The sequence below is a fragment of the Monomorium pharaonis genome, chromosome 5 (assembly GCF_013373865.1).
Source record: "Monomorium pharaonis isolate MP-MQ-018 chromosome 5, ASM1337386v2, whole genome shotgun sequence".
Taxonomy (NCBI): domain Eukaryota; kingdom Metazoa; phylum Arthropoda; class Insecta; order Hymenoptera; family Formicidae; genus Monomorium; species Monomorium pharaonis.
In genome coordinates this window covers 21364897-21379446 of record NC_050471.1, presented here as the reverse complement: position 1 = coordinate 21379446, position 14550 = coordinate 21364897, and the positions used below count along the sequence as shown (strand labels likewise).

Here is a 14550-nt window from a genome sequence, read left to right as displayed (position 1 = left end):
TACGATACGTTAATTATATTAATCAACCCAGCAAACACAAAGTTACATGTAACGTGCTTGTTAGTTGTAATTTCCCACTCAATAATATAATTGTAATATAACACACATGTTATATTACAATTACATTGTTGAGTGGAAAATTACTACTAACAGGCACGTTACATGTAACTTGATGTTTGGTGGGAATATATATAATATATATAATATAAATATAATACGTAAATAAATACGTATGTTAAATTGGTACTTTAATTTGCCTAGTTGTTAAAATAAAAGAACTAATGTAATTACACACACACACACACACACACACACACACATACACACACATTTTTATACATAATACATTAAATGTATTATGTACAAAAATAATACATATTTTTAATAATATTTGCTAATTATGTTATAACTCTGACGTACAGTTAAATTGTAATTTAAGTGTCATTCTTTTAATCTACATATAAGTAAACTTGCATCTACATATTTTGTTTGTTTACAAATTAAAAAATTATCGCTTTAAATAAACTTTCAAACATCGATTTCTTTGTCATGCATTTGGGACAAAAATTATTAAAATAAGGAGTCGTATTTGTAACTGTTACTCTTTAGTAAAATAAGTAATTTCAAGCCTTTCGATAGAATTTAAATTATAATAGTACATTGTATTCATTATTTTAAATATCTGTAAATAAAAAAAATCTATTTACAGATACTTAAATATTTTAATTATCTTTTTGTCTTGCTTCTTCCATTTATTTTTTCATATTCTACATTTCAAATACGTAAATTTGGCATATACAGGATGTTCAGTGTAATGCATTTACATGATTTTTTAGATACTTCCGACAGTGTAAACAAAAATATTAAAAAATGACTATTTATCTATTTCATACAAAGACAGCTTGTAATTAAAAAATTCAAAAATACATTTTTTTTAATCGAGATCTGTAATTTTTTAAACAACATCGTAAGTTTTTTTCACATAATATTGCAGAGTTTTTTAAGACCTCTTAAAAATCGTGCGCCACTACGCTGAACATTCGATAGAGATTTCTTCGTACCAGGGTAATGAAAATGCAAATTAAAAAATGATGCACTACTTATTAATTTTTTAATAAATAATTATTTCTTTACTCATTACTTATTTCAAAAGTAATGCGTAATGAAAAAAATCGCATTACTTATTAAAAAAGTAATGCGTAATTAAGGATCTTCGCATTAGTTATTGAAAAAATATTATTTAATGAAACCGTAATGCATTACAAAAAGTAATGCATTATTTAGAACCCTGTTCGTAACTACCTAATAATTATTGTTTTCACATTTCTTTCAGATTAATTTTTCTCTAATTATGTTATTTAAAAATGCAAGAACTTCTTACTCTCTAAATTTCCTAGAGTGAAACATTACTCTAAAAGACTGAAAATTCTCACTCTAATTAGAGTGACAAAACACTCGAACATTGCACAAGTTCAATTTTTACTCTTTTAGAGTATTGTTTCACTTTAGGAAATTTAGAGAGTAGTAAATCCAATCTAGCAAAAAAAAATACTTAAGAACAGTCGTTTCATCACGCGCCTGTTCAAATCATAATTCGGTATGCCTGTGCCGTATGGTCTTGACAATTTATTGGAACCGAATGACGATGCATTAGCGATAGAAGAATACGGAAATGAGATGAGGATAACGAAACGAGAGTAGTAAATCGAGAGGGAGCTCTGACTAATTCTCCATCTTTAAATCCTCCTCCTCCTTTACTTTCTTCTCCTTCCTCTTTCTCATTTTCTTCTCCAACTGGAGGCCCCCCTCAAGGCACGATAACGAATCAATTGAGATCTGAATTGAGCCCGAATTTATATAAGTAGAACTTACATAGATAAGAAACAGTAATGAGGATAACGAGGATTTGAGGCCTGGCCTGTCAATCTACGCGTTAAATCTCTCCACACTTACAATTACTTATCAAAATTTGTTTAAAAAAGAATCGATAAAAGAGCAATTCAAAAGCATTGTAACCACCATCCTTGAAAAATGATACTGCAGTATCATTTCAATTTCATGAAATTAAAATATTATTTTGTCATCAACTTCTCAATTCTTGATAAATAAAACTTTTTGAGATATCGAATAAAGTCTTTTTTAATTTAATCTTTGTTTAAAGTATAAAAACTTAAATAACTCAACGATTTAAGATGCCGGAGAATTTCAAATCGTTGAGTGTTATTTTATGTTTTGTAACGCAAATTGTTCTGACCCAGTAAACACATTTTATAGCGGCAATATAACATGGAAGTTACATGTAATTTAACATTGTTATTCTTGTGATATGTAATAATGATATGAAATAACCTGTTACGTAATATTTGTTATACGCAAGTGATCTAGCTGTTATACATCGTTTTGGCGTTACAGTTATTCAACAAAAATTGTATAATCGTAACATAACACGTTCGTATCAACGTTATTACGGAACGATGCGTCGTAGTTGACTCAGAAATCAGACATTATAACATCCTGAATGACAGATCTATTTAATAATAAAAAAAATTATTATAAAGATAATGTTTTCAAAAATAACGGTTTGTCTACAATTACTGCAAACAAAAAATGCACAAAATCGAAATTCATCATGTGCTGAACAAAAACAGAATAATAAATGTATACTATTCAATTCTTTCTTAGAATTACGATCTATATAATAGTTAACTATCTAATTAATCATTTGAATGCTTCAAAGATTAGTGCTAAATAGATCGCAATTTTCATCAAATTATTAAGGTTATGGAAAAAGATAAATTTAACAATAAAATTAATAAGTAAATAAATTAATGCTATTTATTTTTAATGTTTTGCAAAATTTAATTGTTTTTATAAAAAAGAATATAGTTGCGTCAATTATAACATATAGGTTTATGTAGACAATAACAAGTACCCATATCGATGAGTCAAATTGGTGTAGCAGGTAGAGTACAAGGTTCGTCATCCTAAGGTCCCGGGTTCAAACTTAGCAGCGGCAAGTAAGAATAAAAAAAAATAACATAATTTAAATTTAATTAATTAATAAAAATTTATTCTAAATGTAGTATGTGCTGTTGATAAAAATAATTTTAAAAAAATGAAATTTTTATTTTATTTTATTTTTCTTTGTAACTGTTGTTTAACGGTTAGATAACATGTAATTATAACATGTTATATTGCTGAGTCGGAAATTGTAACTTACATGTAAGTTACGTGTAATTTCAGAGTAACGTAACCTGTTATATTCGGTTACATTGCTGTTACACTGCTGCTATATTACTGTGTTCACTGGGGATTATCATAAAAAAAAGTTAAACGCGAATTTTATTTGGTTTCCAATTGCAACATATCCCTAAGACAAATTACAATTCTAGACACAAATGCTTGAAGAATCGGTTGTCGCGCTTTACCGACGTCCATTACTTCCTCATGGTTCGCCTCGCCGTAATCTTCGTAATCAGTAACACACAGGTTAGTGATTAAACTAAACGTGAACACGGTGAGATCGCAATGTCGAGCAGTGATCACCTCGTGAACCGTGGACATGCCTAAATAGATAACATCACATTTATTAATATACATAAAAACATTTATATTAAAGTAATGCAAAAATCTTGACCCTTTTTGGCGCTGCTCTTATATGTCAACATTGTTAGACACTACAGCAAATTTATATATATATATATATATCGCTTTTAAAATGTTGAATGTTATTTTTATGTTGATTTTTATGAATTGCTTATTTGTCATATAATATGTACAAAAACATAAACGATTGTTTTTATTTTTTTCATGCTGTTGAATAATTTGAAAATAAAAAGACTAGGTATATGGGATTATAATGAAGACAAATATTACAAGTAATTAAATAATACACTTAATACGATTAGCTCAATTAATTGAGAAATAAACAACGTACCAACTGCATCGACGCCAACCATTCGTAACATTTTCAACTCTGCTACCGTCTCGAAATTAGGCCCACCCAAACACGTGTAAACTCCTTCGTGTACGATATCACCAATGCCCATTTCTTGAGCTACCTGTCTACCAATCTCCATCAACGTGGCATCGTAGGCTTTGCTCATGGGTGGAAATCGAGGGCCAAATCTAAATAGAGAAATTAAAAAATATGCTAAGAATAGAAAAGTATCAAAATAAAAAATAAACAATAAATAATCGTAATTTCTTCGTACTCCATATTTTCTAAATTTTGTATTTTTCAAACGTTTATTTTATTTATAATTTTTGGCCTTTTTGAGAGAAACAAGGAAAAAATATCTTTATTGTAAAAAAAAAAGTTAAATTGTTGATTTAGAAAACTGTAAAAATTAATTCACATTATTAACAAATTTAAACGCTTACGTCTTGATTTCTGCGAATAACGACATTATCGAAATTCATTCAATCAATAAATAATTCAAAGAAAAAAAAGATAAAGTAATAATACAATTTATAGAAAGAATAGAATTGTTTTATTTCATTGGAACAACGGATATCAAATTGATAAACTATTTGCACGTACTTGCTATATAAAGCCTTTTTACGCTTCTTATCTGTCCTTATTTACAGTTTATCTCTACCTCTTTTTTATTCAATTTTATTTATTATATATATATATCTTTTCTACTTCTTATATTTATTCAATCTAGTTTCCCTCTCATTCCAATGCTTTTTCTTCTCTGAATCTTTTCTTACATTTTCTTGATCAATTCTTTTCTCTGTTAGTTGTATTCCTTTTTTGTTTCCAAGTCAAATCAATTTTCTAAAATAAACTTAGATAAACACATACATACACACACGTGTACAAATCTTCTATAAATTTACACCAAGAAAAATTTACTGAAGAATAAAAAGTTTTTTTTAATTTTAGCAAATTATGTGTTTACATCCAACTGGACACACATTTTTTTTAATTAAGACATCATTATTTATTTATAGAATATTAATCTTCTATTAAGTAAATTATTTACTACATACCAAAACTATATTATGCAATGCAGTCAATATTGATTAAAACACAATGTTTATTTTCTACTTTTTCAATTAAATTTATTTGATTTATAAATATTCCTATAAAATATATTGTTCATAGAAATATTTTTTTGCATAAAATAGTTTTGATACATAGTGAATGATTTGCTTAATAAAAAATTTCTATTCTAAGAATAAATAAACTCGATTCTGAATTTTAAAAAATGCCTTTACAGTTGTATGCAAAGATACGATTTACTAAGTTGATATTTATTTACACATGATTTACTATTTACTGCATGTTAATCGTAGCTCTGTTTATTGGCATGGTCGCGGTGAGCTCACTAATAAGCGCATCTTGTTCACGAAAAACTAGAAGAACCGTCGCCACCTCACGAATGATAGTGAAGTTACCCTTCACGGGCGATAGCCCGTTGTATAATGCATGACAAATTTAAAAAATCTGTTTACTATAAATAAGAAATTCTTTTTGCTTTTATCGGATACAATTATTTTATTTAAGTAAATATTTCTTCAAATCTAATAAATTATTTTTAGAAATTGTTTACTTCTTATAAGTAACCTATGTAACTCCATTATCTTTATAACTCTGGAAAAGTAAATTTAAACAAATATTTACTAAGACGTTTTTTCTTTCATTAAGAAACCTAGATTCTATATTTTAAAAAGTTATCTACTACGTTTCAAGAAGTATTGTATTGTAATATAATAAACTAAAATTAGATTTAAATAAATTTTGTAACAAAAAATTATTTTTAATTTTAATGCTTCAGTTTATTATAATAAAGAAAAAAATTATATTTCAAACATTATTTATTTAAATAAAGTAAATCCAATTTTAATAAATACATTTACTAAATTTAGAAAAATTTTTTTCTCAGTGTATAACTACAATTATACTATATTGCAAAATTGGAAAATAACGTTAACATGTTACTTGTAACGCGTCGTTGCAAGTTATAATTACTTTTCCTCAGTAACATTGTTATATCTTCTTATTTGCAACATTAATAATATCACAATTATATTTTGAATAGTTACTAATATAATATCACGACTTAAAATTAAATTTTGAACTTTATTTCTTTACATTTTTACAAAAAACAATAATTCTATACTTTATTTATATTTATTACAAAAATTCATACTACACTATTATTAGGAAAATAACAATTCGTTAATGTTTTAGTAAAGGTAATGGTAACAAAAAGTATTTTTATAAAATAACTACCAATTCTTGTGTGTGCGTGCGCGTGTGTGTGCGCGTGCGTGCGTGCGTGCGTGCGTGTGCGTGTGCGTGTGCGTGTGCGTGTGCGTGTGCGTGTGTGTGTGTGTGTGTGTGTGTGTGTGTGTGTGTGTGTGTGTGTGTGTGTGTGTGTGTGTGTGTGTGTGTGTGTGTGTGTGTGTGTGTGTGTGTGTGTGTGTGTGTGTGTGTGTGTGTGTGTGCATGTGTGTGTAAAAGAGAGAAAGAGAAATGAGCATCAAGTACGAATCTCACCTGTCATCATTCGGTCCTTGAAGCGGGTTGTTGCCGGCAAAACCCATCATGTTCACATGATCCTTCACTATCATGATATCACCTACTTTGTAAGTAGGATTTAAACCACCAGCAGCGTTCGTAGCGATTAAATGTGTCACACCTACCAATTTCATCACTCTCACTGGCATAGCACACTGCAAATACCCATTGTTGTATCTTAATAAATATAATATCTTATATTTAATAAATACAATACAATATTTTATATTTGTTTTATAATAAGACCGTAATTATAGGAGCCAATTATACACTACCTTCCAAAGTGGATAACCTTCATAGTAATGAAATCTCCCCTGCATGCACATGACTGGTACGCCTTGAAGATAACCAAAGACCATCTGACCGGTATGGCCTTTCACCGTAGACACCGGAAAATGTGGGATTTCTTCATAAGGGAAACACTGCTTGTCCATGAGGGATTCCGCAATCAAACCTGGACACAACTCGTTTTGCTCATATGATCCTACGTAGGAATAAACAAAGCTGTGATAGGATAAACCGTCACCGGAGATCCCGCAGAGCCAAATTTAAAAGTACCGAAGCAATTAACATACACACACTCACATAAATCTTTGTTAAATCCAGTAATCTTTAATTAACATCTTTCAGAAAACCTTACAGCATAGAAAACTTAGATGCTAAACGGTCAAACAAGTTTTCGGAAAATTATGCATACTCCATTTAAAGTACCCCCAAAGCATAAGAACATAAGCGATATAAATATTATTAAATGTTCTGGTAATTAGAATAGAATAAAATTTATTACTTGAGTCATACATTGCAAAGAAGGGATTTGGTTTACAATAATAATATCTCTTATCCACATACAACATTCTGTTGATTAAACATTCAATTTTAATATATACATCATCAATTAATCTTTTCACGATTATTCTCAAGAAAAAGTAAGCTTCTTTGTTTCAAAGAATTTTCAAATAATTTATTTTATCTAATAACTTTATTTTAACGCGCGCGTGGAACACACAACAAATATTGCACAGTTAAATATGGCTATTCATGCTTTAGCTTTAACTTAACATAATTAAAATTATTATGTGGCAATGTAAACAGTATCAAAAGGAGAAATAGTATTTAATGTTAAGCGCTGACATAAGTTTAAAATCAAAACATAAAGTATGCATTATATAATTAAAAAATTATAATTGGGCCGACAATAACAATTTCGCTGCAGAAAATGTTTGAAAAATAAATAATAAACAATAGCTCATAAAAATGTCACAAGTAATAGTTTTAGAATTGTTACGATTTTCCCGGGAAAAAATACCTCTTATTCATATTAATAAATATATGTTTATATATGTTTATATATCATCATATAAGAAATAAAAGTGCCATTATAAACGATCTTATACGGCCATATATGAGAATATATGATTAAATCGTTTTTGTAAATTCTGTTTAAGTACGGTCTTATATAGCCATATGTGGTCTAATGTTCTTGTATATTATTATATGTGATCATGTGAAAGCATTTACATGATCAAATATAATCATATATGAACATATATACTAGGTCTATCCATAAGTGGTCCGTGCTTATGAACAGATTCAAGTATATATGTTCATATATGATTATACAAGATCATATGTGTGTGTGTGTGTGTGTGTGTGTGTGTGTGTGTGTGTGTGTTACAATTTTTTAAACTTTAAGGTTTTTAAATAATAAAATTAAAATGTTACAAAAATAAATAATTTATTATTATGTAATATATTTTTACTATGCAACATTTAATGTTTAAAAACTTTTTATATCTTAATAATTATAAACAAATCCGATTGTCAATAATTATGTTTAATTTTCTTTTTTACAAAGATATGTATCTATATATATATATATATATATATATATATGTGTATATTACATATATATTTAATAAATATTATATTTTGTTCTTATAAACAAACATATTAAGAATATCGTTTAGTAAACATTATAATTTTAACTAAAAATAAGTAATTAAATACAAACTTATAAAGTCATGTAGAGTTATATATAATCAAATTACAATACTATATCCCAAAATATAAACTTATTTAAATACATACAGCCGCGAGTAGTTTGCAAAATCGTCACTATTAGGCGAAGACGCGGCGCTTCTCCTTTTCATGAGAAAATTTACGCCAAAATGTTTATAAAAGAAGACCATCACCCACGGCTTACCTAGCAGTTCACTAGCAGCAAAGCGTAGTATATATTATTTTTGTTATACGAAGAGAGTTCGTGGGTCTCTGCAACTCAGAGAGAGCTTCCGAAAATTGAGAAAATATAAAAATAAAATTTTATATAATTATAAACAAACTTATAGAGTTATACATATATGATCAGATCACAATATATCTCCATATGTGATCTGATATATCTCTTATACCTCCAAATATAAACTTATTTAAATATATATGCTCAAATATAACAGATAATCATATATGACTATATATGAGTTTTTGCGAACAAAATTCATATATGAGCACATAAGATTACTTCTTATATGAGCATATAAGAGCATATAAGAGATATTTTTTCCCGGGTATGTTTTAAAATTTATTACGATTTTGTCTTTATTATATTGAATTGAAAAAAAACTATTTTTTTCAATTCAATATATCAATCTGTAGAGCATTGACACAAATCTGATTGACAACTTTGATAAATATGTTTTAAAAGCAACGTACGTGTCAAAATAAATACTATGTATGAATTTAAAATATCGTATTCTCGAATTTTTGAACATTCTCAAATAACGTCAAATATCAATTTTTTACCAAAATTATAGTTTAGGTAAATATATATGTGTTAAAGAATTTATATAATAAAATATATTATAAAATATAGTAAAATATAATAAAATATATTTTACCCAAAATAATAACAATGTAGCGTATATTTATATCTTACATCATTGCTACAAGTACCAAGTAAATACCATCAATTAGATTTAATTAAATAAAGAAGTTTTTAAGATCCATAAACTTTTATGTATAAATTCTCATAAAACGTAGTTACATATTGACTATGCAGCTATTGCATGACTTTGGAATAATAATGGATTAGCCGTGTTGATTTATATCAGCAATGAATAACATTATATTACATTTAATAGTTATCCAATTATAAATAATACGTGTACACACAAGATTCAAAGTAAACTATAAAATAAATACATGCGATACCAACCCATTCCCGAGCCGCATATAATTCCTATTTTCGGTCTAATGTTGATGCGATCTAATAAATATTGTGCTGATTCCTGTAACGTTTCGAAAGTGTACCTGAAAAATATAATGTATACATTTCATATTATTGTAATAAATATAATATTAATATTTGTTCAAAATAGAGCAGGTATTCCCATATGTATAAATAAATACCGATCCTTATTATTATCTATATAATATTATACCCATTTTATTACTTTGATACAATAAAATTGTAAATACTTGAAATGTAAAGACAACTCGTAATAAAATAATACTAACTTTCCAATATTTCGGTTATCAATTTTTTCAACTTTTCGAATTTTGATTGTTGATTTTATAAATCGAGCCATATCGGCAAGCTAAGAGAGTTGCGAAGCAACTCTCCAAACCGCGATTGAACGTGGCGCCAGTCGCCTTCTCTCTGCATTGATATTACAGAGACATATTAAAGCGTACTCAACAGATTGGTACTGATTAAGCGGACGTCGTACCCGTCGTTGCTTTAGCTTACATGATCGCGCAGCTATATTAAACGTCCCATCATAATTGTGTGTAATTGCGTACCTAGGCTTTGCGGTAATGACAACTATGGAGACCAGCCACCGTCGGGTGTATAATTCGTACAACAAGTACAAGTAGTTTCAAAAGTTAAGGATATTGCAAGTACGATTACTTGATATGACAAGTTTAATGCTTTAGCATAATCATTACAATAATAGGATAACAATGCTCGCAGTGTACATCAGTGTACCTTTTGATTCACGTATTCATTCACCCCACTTTTACACACATACATACATACATACACGACAGATTTTTCTAAGATACTGATATTTAAAATTATGTTAATTTTAAAAATTTCAAAAATTTATATTTTAGTACGTGTTTTTAATAAAATAATTGATTGAAATTTTCTTTTGAGTGTTTATTCTTTCAATGCAAAATTTTTAATAAATGTTTTATTAGAAATCAGTTATCATCAGTTTCCGCACACATTTTCCGACATAAAATTTAAATTTTTAATTTCTGCTCATACATCATAATTATTTTTTATAAAAAAGTTTCGAAATCTGATTTTACTTCCGAGTACAATTCCAAAATACATAAAATATGCAGCAGTCAACTATTTTTTCCAGTAAGACACAAATAAATAGGTATCACATTATTGTTTTTTCAAATTAATCGATATTAAAAAAATTTTTGTTACAAACTATATTACAGTTTTATGAAGATACTCTCTAACTACAGTCGTATACTAACATCTATGATAATTAATAAATATTTATTGTGTTTAAATTATGATGTATGAGCAGAAGTTAAAAATTTAAATTTTATTTTAATTTAAAATTGTAATAATTATTGCACAGTATTTACACAACAAGTTGAAAAACAAAATTAATCGCGTGATAAAAATTGATCAGTAAATCTATAAAAACTCCTAATCTTATAAATTCTTAAATTAATTACCTTTTAAAATTATATTATAGATTCTCAAAAATTTAGAATATTCTAATCTAAACTTCTTGGTTTCTTCGACATATTTAAATACTTAAACGTTTGAGACTTTGAATTCTAACAATTTTATGTTGCAACTTTATACCATTTTGCATTTTGTGAAATTACGTTTGTAAACATCAAAATGACCCAATGGCTGCAAGTTTGAATTACTACACTTGGGTTTAGATATATATGCGCGCTCGTTCACTTCAGTTCACGGAAATTTTGCGTGTGCATTTATGCGCGTGTGTGCGCATACACGATAAATGAGTTCTGCGTAAATCTGGCATATACGGTGTAACTAAAATACCGGAAAAGAAACAAAATATACACGAAGATATATTTTCATAAATATATCTACAAATACATTATATATATATATATATATATATATATATATATATATATATATATATATATAAAGTGTGTGTTTGTACTTTATCGACCCTATACACAGATAATCTTAAATGCCCAGATAAATGCAAGGACATGAAATAACAATAGTTCTGACACTTGCCTTGTAGTGACAATAATCATTACACATGTGTGACTCACTTAGCATTGAAAAATTATTTTAATAAAACTATTAAAGTGGAATGTTTGTAACGGAAACTTTTTCAATCTAATCATAAAGTAATAGCGAACATAATAGTTAATGTCACCGTCACGGACAAATAGTTGAACTAATGTCACTTGTGATTAGTAAAGTCATTCAAGGTTGGTAAATGGATCGATTTATCCATAATTAATTTTCTCCTTCGACAAAGACAACGCGAGTGCGAGAAAAAACGTTATGACGAATTGAAAACAACTTTTTTATTTGACTAATACATTCCATTTTTTTAATTAACATTAAAGATCAATCTTTAAGAGATTTTTATTAAAAAATGGAAAATTTAACCTTTGAAGAATATAAATTAAACTAATATAATACTGCTTACATAACAATCATTACATGAAAAAATTCCACACTTGTATCTTTTAGTTTCTCAAGCAAGGTTTTACATTTTTTTTTCTTTAATTAGAAACATTCTCTAACCCATGTAACCACAAGGTCTAAGAAAGGTTTACCTACAACTTTTTTCTGAACACCATGTATATTTGCAAATGCGTTTCGCATACGCGTATGTATTCCGATGCATGATTTGTAATACCTCTGAAGCCTATGTTACACATTTAGCTTAAATCCGCTACTATTTGAGCTTGCCAGTAGTTTAGCAGGTAACCGCATCGTTTTGTACCAGTTTCAGAGCAAAATTACATCAAATTATAGTGAGCGCGTGAGCGCACGAGCGCGCCCGGAATACTTTGTTCATTCGATTTGCGCGATATTTGTGAGAAGTAGAATTAACTCAACTAATTTCGCAATATTGGTTAATCATCGGTAGCACATATTTTCGAGCTCTTGCAATTCTTCTATATTTTGCGCAAATTTTACAATTATACTTACAATTATCTCATGTTAAAATGTGTTATAAAATTTAAGCTTTTAAAGGTAATTTATTATGTAATTTTACGTGGACTTAATTTTAACATTTTGCAAATTATTTAAAAAAAAAGAGATATTCAAAGTATTAAATGTCGAAAAGATATGGCTTTCAATGAAACTTTTACATGTAAAATATCCGTTATTATTTTTCAAATATTTAAAATATCTTTTTTAAAATATCTTGTATATGAAACGATTAAATTGTAATGTCGAAAGTTTTAGAAATTCCATGAGAAATAATTTAAATTAGACTTACGTATGTCGTGCATGCTTCAGATTTGTTTGCAGCACATCATTATTAGTCAACTGTTTGGCAGCCGGAAAACTATCATGACCATTGGCGGTTTCCGGAAACGGCATTTTTAATCAGGAAACAATAAATGAAACAAGAATCACTTCAAACAATAATGACTGATAAAAATAAAGAAGCAAGAAATCGAAGCAACTTAATCGATCTGCATATATGTCGCGTGCTCACGACAAGTGGCTGACGAGACTTCGTGAGCCTATTTTATAGAAGAGTTCAAACACGAGTCAAAAAAAACGTAAATGCGAATGAGTCTACCAATCATCTTGAACACGCATAAGTGCATCGGCCAATCAACGAACATATAAGTTGTGGCGCACGGGGTGCTTGCGCCGATTGCAAGAAAAGAAGTGGGGAGGAGACATATACGATGATAACCCGTTACAGAACAAGTGGTCCAATTATTGTTATTTGTTTCGACAACGACGTTGACGTCGATGAAGCGCGAAATCTAGCGTGACGTAATGTCGGAATAATATTCCAGTCGACGAACAAACTGATTAAGTTTATCTCTAAATGAATATAAAAAATGAGTAGTTGGGATATTACTAAAAATTAATAGATAAAAACATATTTTTTAAAAGAGACAAAAATTTGCATTAAAATATTATTTATCTATTTAAAAATAATTATTTTTACTTATTAAATATAAATATAATAATGTAGTAAATACTTACTATTAAGTTTAATTATAGAGTCAAATTTATTTCCTATCTTTGACATTGCAAATAATAATTGTTACAACCTTTGACTTATTTTATTGCTTTATAATTGAATTGAATAAAAATACAGATTATTGACAGATAAAACTCAAAAATTACAATGAATATTTTTAATTTATGTTATATCTTAAAATAATTTTATTTCTAAACTTATTTTATTCGTTTTGTTTCTATTTAATTTCTCTATTGTAAAAAAATTTATGAAAATCCTTCTTCATCAAAAATAATCAAAGAGGAATAAAATAAAATTATATATATTTTTTTTTATTTATAAAAAAAGAGAAAGAAAGAGAGAGACAGATGAGAGAGGGGAGTGTGTATGTAAAACTCGTACTCATAATTTTCTTTCGATCATGAAGCATTCGACTTTACTAATTTCTCGCCAAAGAATATTCAACAGTAATAGACAAACACAAATAAAATAAGTAACATGCACGACATACGTAACATTCTCATAAAATGTAGTTAAATAACTGGTTATGCTTTTAAATAAGGCATGTATATATGCACGACGACGCATACTTCAAGGATCTGTTTGTCACTATTCGTATATTTTTAAAAAATTTATATTATAAATTAAATTAAATTAGATGCACGCTGTGCCAATAAAAATATTAATTAGCTATCTTAAATTTAAGTTTCTTTATTAGAAAAAAGATGTAGAGAATTTTTCTTCTTATTTTTTCTATACAACCTAGATAATCATAAAACATTCAATTAAAATTTTCTAAAATTTTTTAATAAAAACAATTTTAAGATTTACTCA

General features: G+C 27.7%; 1 protein-coding gene across 2 annotated transcripts; it reads right to left on the bottom strand.

The window, feature by feature from the left end:
* Window positions 1–3329: 3329 nt before the first annotated feature.
* On the bottom strand, window positions 3330–13258 carry LOC105839742 (purine nucleoside phosphorylase). 2 transcript variants are annotated; one of them, XM_012686253.3, is made up of 6 exons: window positions 13012–13258; window positions 9747–9841; window positions 6808–7016; window positions 6512–6687; window positions 3938–4128; window positions 3330–3566 (listed from the first exon to the last, which is right to left on the bottom strand). In XM_012686253.3, the coding sequence occupies exons 1-6, from the start codon at window positions 13113–13115 to the stop codon at window positions 3343–3345; spliced, it is 999 nt and encodes a 332-aa protein (XP_012541707.1). In that variant the 5' UTR covers window positions 13116–13258; the 3' UTR covers window positions 3330–3342. The 2 variants fall into 2 exon arrangements, with proteins under 2 accessions (XP_012541707.1, XP_012541708.1); XM_012686254.3 differs by having other exon boundaries at window positions 6808–6986.
* Window positions 13259–14550: the final 1292 nt, after the last annotated feature.

Coding starts and splice junctions, on each gene's coding strand:
- LOC105839742 (XM_012686253.3), bottom strand. CDS start 13,115: ATGCCGTTTCCGGAAACCGCCAATGGTCATGATAGTTTTCCGGCTGCC. Junction 9,842..13,011: donor CTGAAGCATGCACGACATAC/GTAAGTCTAATT, acceptor TATATTTTTCAG/GTACACTTTCGAAACGTTAC. Junction 4,129..6,511: donor CAAGGACCGAATGATGACAG/GTGAGATTCGTA, acceptor TTCTCTATTTAG/ATTTGGCCCTCGATTTCCAC.